Source organism: Arachis hypogaea, chromosome 20 (assembly GCF_003086295.3).
Source record: "Arachis hypogaea cultivar Tifrunner chromosome 20, arahy.Tifrunner.gnm2.J5K5, whole genome shotgun sequence".
NCBI lineage: Eukaryota > Viridiplantae > Streptophyta > Magnoliopsida > Fabales > Fabaceae > Arachis > Arachis hypogaea.
In genome coordinates, this window is record NC_092055.1 from 106,189,200 (window position 1) to 106,196,024 (window position 6,825).

The 6,825-nt window shown below is 28.7% G+C and overlaps 1 protein-coding gene across 1 annotated transcript; it reads right to left on the reverse strand.

The window, feature by feature from the left end:
- Positions 1 to 4,487: 4,487 nt before the first annotated feature.
- On the reverse strand, positions 4,488 to 6,473 carry LOC112785273 (LOB domain-containing protein 15). Its single transcript, XM_025828731.3, has 3 exons — positions 6,199 to 6,473; positions 5,876 to 6,128; positions 4,488 to 5,798 (listed from the first exon to the last, which is right to left on the reverse strand). Exons 1-3 carry the CDS (start codon positions 6,210 to 6,212, stop codon positions 5,376 to 5,378), a joined length of 690 nt encoding a protein of 229 aa, XP_025684516.1. The 5' UTR covers positions 6,213 to 6,473; the 3' UTR covers positions 4,488 to 5,375.
- Positions 6,474 to 6,825: the final 352 nt, after the last annotated feature.

The following is a 6,825-nucleotide window of genomic DNA, read 5'->3' on the forward strand; positions in this document are numbered from 1 at the left end:
ATCTGCAGGATCTTTTAATGTGGGATATTCATTTTTCAATCATACTTCAAGATGACGACGAAGGAAAATCATGGCCTTGGCTTTATCCTTTTGGGATGCATTATTTTTAGCCTTAATGGTATCTCCAAGATCCATTGAATCAAGATGGATTTTAACATCTAATATCCATGATAAATAATTATTTTCAGATATATCAAGAGCATTATATTCAACATGATAGAGTTTCGACATAATAAAAATTTGTTACATGAAATCTTCCTAAAATTTGATCAGAGTCTCGTGCTGATAACGTGTTATAAAATAACTAAATAAATAAATAAGGAAGAGGTAACAAATATAAAATAAAAATATAATTAGATAACTCTAATAATAATGTTCACTAGAATTACTATATGAATATAATAGATATAATTATGTATTGAATAATATTAAAATAAAGTATATAAGAGAAAGAATAGTATGAAAGAGAGAGAGTGAAAAATGTTATATTCTTATTGTTGTTGTTGTTACGTAAGGATATGCCATCTATTTATACATACAAAATTCAAACATTCAACCTTCATTAATTCTCAATTTGTATTGAGAAGTTAAGTTTTGAAAACTTCAGCCGTCCAATTGATAAATGGGCATTCATTCCATCTTTATCACAATACGGATAACTATTTTTTATTCATCATGTTGTGTGCCTTTTATGTGCCATAATCAGAAAAAATCAGCCAACATTTTGTTGAACTTTTCAAAATGATTTTGAGCTTCAACTTACTATTACTAACTTGTTGAAAGAGATCGATCATAATTGTTGTAATTTAAAAAAAAAAAAGAGAGAGAGAGAGATTTGGAATCTCATATCAACGAACGTCGAGACCAGTAGTGATCATCACTATGAATAAACCGATTGAAATTTATATTGTAATAACTCACAGCCATATATATATGGATTTGCAATCCATGTATTTAACCTATGGAAGACACTCTGATACAGCGTAAAAGAGTTCAAAAATATAAAGAGAGACTAAGAATACATATTTTGTGGGTATTTTTTTTTTAATGGGTGCCACAATAGAATTTTTGTATCTTATGTATGATATAAATCTGTGTGGCTATAGCCTTAAACCTAAACATTGCACGTGTTTAGGGTACGGAATTTTTTGCTTAGCTATCTTTAGCGTATTTTCGAATCTTCTCACTTAATCATGTATGCAGTCATTGAGTCAACGCGTTAAATTCATGGGTTAACGATATTCTACTAACTAAATGTTGTTATTTTAACAACACAACACATACAACATGGTACATTATTCAATTTGGTTGAAAATTCTATCATAGCTTTGTGTAAAATAAAAGCAAAAAACAAATAACAAAAATCAAACACAGGTTGGGACATATAGCTAGGTTCTTTTCTCTTATTCTCTTTACAGGGCATCTTCTTATAGAAAGAAAAAATAATCCAAATCTAGCTTTATTTTATGCAACGATTTGAGAAAACTTCAGGGGGTTGCTGAATCATATTGATAAAATCAAATATATATATATATATATATGTTGGCAAATGCAAAGATGGTTGAGTGAGATCCAAGTCTTATATAGTAGTGAATAGCTTAGTGATCTTGCAGTCTCTTACTCTGTCACATGCATCGGTTATGATGAGTTCGAGAGCACTCAGAAATAAATGATACAGCGAACCCATACTTAACCAGGATCAAACTCAACTTGTAAATTCAGCATTCAATCCAATTTATATATTTATTAAATTACATAAATATATCGTCACTCTCGTTTTTGATAATATTTTTCTATGCATTATTTCAAAAAATTTATCCACTATAATAAAAAGGATAAAACTATATTTTGGTCCTCAATATTTAGGTCAAATTTTAATAATTTTGTTTTTAACATTTTAATTATTCTATTTCTGTCTCAACAAATTTTAAATTAATTTAATGTGATTTTACTATTAAATTTGACACTAATTGTTAATAAAATTAATGATGTAGACATTAATATTACTAGTTAAGTCATATCTTTTTCCATGTGTTAAAAAAATATAACCAAAATTTTTTTATAATACTTCTTCTCTTTAATTTTTTTTTGTACAAAACTCCAAATTCTAACAATAAATCATTCGCGTTTTAAAATCGAAGAAAAAATTTTTATATTAGTGATCGTTGAAGGATCAATTTTATTTACATACTAAAATCGAATGTTATTAATTTTTCTATGTGAATTATTTGTGTTAAATTTAATAGTGAAACAATATTAAATTCACTTAAGACATTTTCTAAATTTAAATAGGACATTTAAAAATTTTTAGAACTAAAATAAAAAATTTTAAATATTAAAAATTAAATTAAGATTCGATCAAAATATTTAACATCAAAATAATACTTTATCCTAATAAAAATAAGAATGTGTTTTAATAATGTAATACTTTAAAATAAGTTACAAAAGTCTGATGATTTAGAGTTTGTGTTGAATAAAACACTTGAATGCTTTGCTAAACGACAGAAATATCGCGTTCTTAACAAAAATCGTACTGTTTCATATATCAAAATTGCAAAAAACACTAAAACAGTATACCTTAAACGTAATGTTTCATTTATAAAAAAAAATATTTATTAAATAATAACATAGTATGTACTAAAAAAGTAGGTAACATAGCATGTACTAAGAAAGTAGGTGTGTTTTTTTTTTTTTTGCTTTTTTTTTGTAACCTCCATTTTTTTATTAAAAAATATAAATATAGAATGTTATAATACATATTTTATTTTTAATTAAATTTTTTATGTTACACAAAATTATAATACATCAATTAAAATTAATATTGTATAAAAGTTGATATAATATCAATACCTCAATTAAAATTAAAACTATTCAAAAGTTTATGTAATTTTTTTTATCATTGATAGATAACTCACTAAAAGGAAAAAAAAAACAGTACACCTGTCACTATTAACTTTTAATATAGACTAGTGTTTTAATTAATATTTTTTTCTAAATGAAACACTATGCCAAAAGTGTAGTGCTCTTTGTATTTTTAGAAGGATTCAACTAGGAAGTGAATTTTATTTCAATCAATATAAACTATTTTTTTAAAATTATATTATTTATTTTAAATTTTAAATTCTAAATTATGAATAATAAATTTTCTAAAAATAAAAATTTTACAACTAAAAAAATTTACTAATTAACCGTTAATTTTCTATGCTTATTTTTTTTAAAATAAATATTTGTTTTTATTATTTTATAGGTAGTTAGATGTAAAATAAATTTAAGTATATTAATTTTTTAATGTATAAAAAATCAATGAATAGTTATTTTAAAATGATATATATATATATATATATATATATATATGGGTGTCACAAAAGTAAAATTAGGTTCACAAATTTGTTCAAATACAAGGAATGATGGTTGGGTGGTGTCAACACCAGGAATTAGATGCCAAGACTTGAAGCAATCATGACATGGGACCAATAATTCATGTCACATCTATATAGATATATTAGGGTTCTAAGTTTTCAACTAGAAGATTTATAATCAATAACATTAAGCTTAGTTTGGATATGTGTGCACCCTAAAGAGAAAGAAATTGAATTGGAGAATTCTAAAACAAAAATAGAAGAAAGTGCAAGTCTTTATCTTCATATTTATTGCTTATACGATTGACACTTCCCCCTTAGCACCTCCTTGTTAGTCATGGAGACTAAGCTGAAATCCTCACGCCAAGGAAACCAAATAGCTTTCATTGGAGTATGACCATCCAACAAATATGTTACACACATTAATCTGAGCTATATCCTAATCCTTAGAAAATTATATGTAAATTTCGGTTTTCAATAGCACATTAGATATATATTTTAAGAATAGAATACATACAAAATCAATTAGTTATGTATTTATATATAAATATATATAATTTTAGTTTATTTTTAATATATATTTTATAGTGATAACTATTCATCACAACTAACATAATTGTTTAAGAATATATATATTCTTTATCTTTGATTGATGATGTACTCTGATGGAATCAAATCAAATCAAATTTATATTTTATATATAAATATGTAGGCATCAAAAGATGCCATTGTAGAGTTTCTAGAGAATTAATAATGTGGCATGCAGCATAGAATAGAAGAGGGAAAATAAAATTATAAAAGCCAGGCCAATATGTAACTGAGAAGTGTTTAATTCATCAATTATATTCCTTGATCTAAAGATGCCGTTTATTTTTATTTATTTAAGAAAAAAACACTTAATAAAGGCTTTCCCATAACTCCAAAGATGGGTACGTTCTACACACACACATTAATTTCATGTGGGTCTAGTTCTAATTATACGCAATTAAGAGAAAATTTTAGAAGAAACTACATAGTATATAGTAAGTAAAAAAACATTCAAAGAAATGAACTCATATACATATATGAGGAATAAGGGACTCATTACTACTGATGAAGAAACTCATATATGAAAAGCTAAACCGCAAGAAAAGCAAATGAAAATCTGATCTCAACCACAGAAGATTATACATACTTCTCCACTAATTAATTGTTTCACTGTATTTGTGTTTTGTTACACAGTAGACATTACATTTAATTTCTGAGTGAATTAACATGGCGAAGATTCACAAAGCATACCTTTTGTCTCCCGCAACTTGAGACAGCAAACTCAGAAGCTTCAGTGGCACAGATTAACACGTTTCAAAGAACCACAGCTGTCACGTGCCAAATTAATTTAACCAAACAACAATATCATTATTCACCCTCCTCCTCCTCCTCCCACTATTGCAACAATAATATTTCACAAATTAAACCACCAAATTGAAAAATAGCATCCACTATTAAATACAATTCAAAAGTCTTTTCCTCTTCAATTCCTTTTGCTTCATAAAATGAACAAGCTAAGAGGAAATTGCTATGTGTATACTAAACCAATTAGGCACGGTGTCTACATCAATTATTGCTATGGAAGAAATGTAGATATTAATAATCAGAGACCAAGCTAAGGTGCAATGATTCCAATATGGTATTATAGCAACTTTAGATGAAAGGATTGAGTAATAGAATGAAGAAAACTAACCTTCATATATATATATATATATATATAGTCACCAATATCTAAGTAAAAATTTGGCATTGATCATTTGGACTAAGACAATAACAAGATTAATTAATCAAAGCATACTGCCACAGCTTATAGCAGGCCATATATAATTAACAACATCATCATCAAGGTAGTATAAATTAATACTTCATTCCCATTTTCTTTACTAATTACCGTAACAATTTATTCCACCCTTGATCCCATATCAAAGAGAGAAATAAATGGAATAATTTATTATTATTATTATTATTATTATTTTGAAGTCTCCAAATTTAACCAAAATAAGAAATATTGTCACTTGGAATTCTGCTATAGTTGGTGGGAGGCCTCTGTTGTTGTTGGATGTACATGGAGGAAGAAGAGGAAGAAATGGGAGGGAGAGAATTAGGAGGAAGTGGTGGTGGCGGCGGAGGAGGAGGCGGGGGTGGGGGAGCAGTGACGGAAACAGCCCCGGATGAAGGGAGCATAGGAAGATGATGGTGGGAGGAGGGAATAATGATATTGTTATTAGCTTCTCTGAGTTTGTATTTAAGTATTTCTGACCTCACTGCATTGAGTTCAGCTTGTAAAGATTGAACTTGATGCTGCAATGTTGAAATTGCACCCATGCATCCATAAACTGGATCTCTTAGCCTCACATTAGCCTCATAAACTAGACTATTCGCTGCATCAGCTCTTTGGCACTCCGGTACCTCCTAATAAATATTAATAAATAAAGAGTAAATTCTCTTTCCAGTTCGAAGCCTATAAAAAATGTTCAAGAATGAATTACCATGAGCATCTTGGAGACGTTGCTGGCACCAAAGACTTTGTGGACAGAAGCGAACTTTTGGGGCTCATGAGGTGAGAAATATGGAGAGAAGGGGCATTCTTGTGCGCATCTTCGTCGCAGTAGCTTGCATGCTGCACATGGTGTAATTGTGTTTAGGGTTCCTGCTGGCCCTAACATGTGTCTTCTTCCCATTTGACTTGAAACATTATCTCCTTCCCTCTTTATCTTCTTCCCTATCTCCTCAAATCTCTCCCTACCAGCAAATCAAATTAAATATAATTCAACTTAATTAATTAGATACTCGAGAAGATTTGTATTATTACCTTTCTCTGGACATTCAGGCATGCTCTCTGAGTATGTGATAGATAGAAGAAGAGAATACCGAGAGAGAGAGAGAGAGAGAGAGTCGAGAAGAAAAATATGAGTAGTACAGTGTGCTTAAAAGGCAATCAAGGTTTACACATCCACCTATGTTTTATGTAATTATTATATGAAAGCGTGAGAGAAGAAGGTATTTGTGTTTGTTAGTTAAATTGAAGATTTAAGGAATAATTATATAAATGAGTAGCTAGCTAGCAAGGCAAGTTGAGATGAAAGTGAAGCAAGCACTTGTAAGAGAAGATATATAAACTAGTGTGCCAGCTCTATGAGTGAAATGCTCACGTGTGTGTTAAATGTGGCTTTGACTTTCTTAATCAACTTTCTGACTCTATTGCCGCCATGCATGTGGATCCTTGCTTCTTATTCTGGCCAGGTCTTTCCCATATTTGACTCTCTTTCTAGCTAGCTAGCTAAGCTCTCTTACATATATGTATAAATATTATCAACAAATTCAGAATGTTTATGTATCACTTAATTAATCAATACCATATGTAAACAGGTGTAAAACCAGTTGTACTTTCACAATTTATTAAAATGCTATCTTTTAATTTGAGGTCGGACGCTAATTA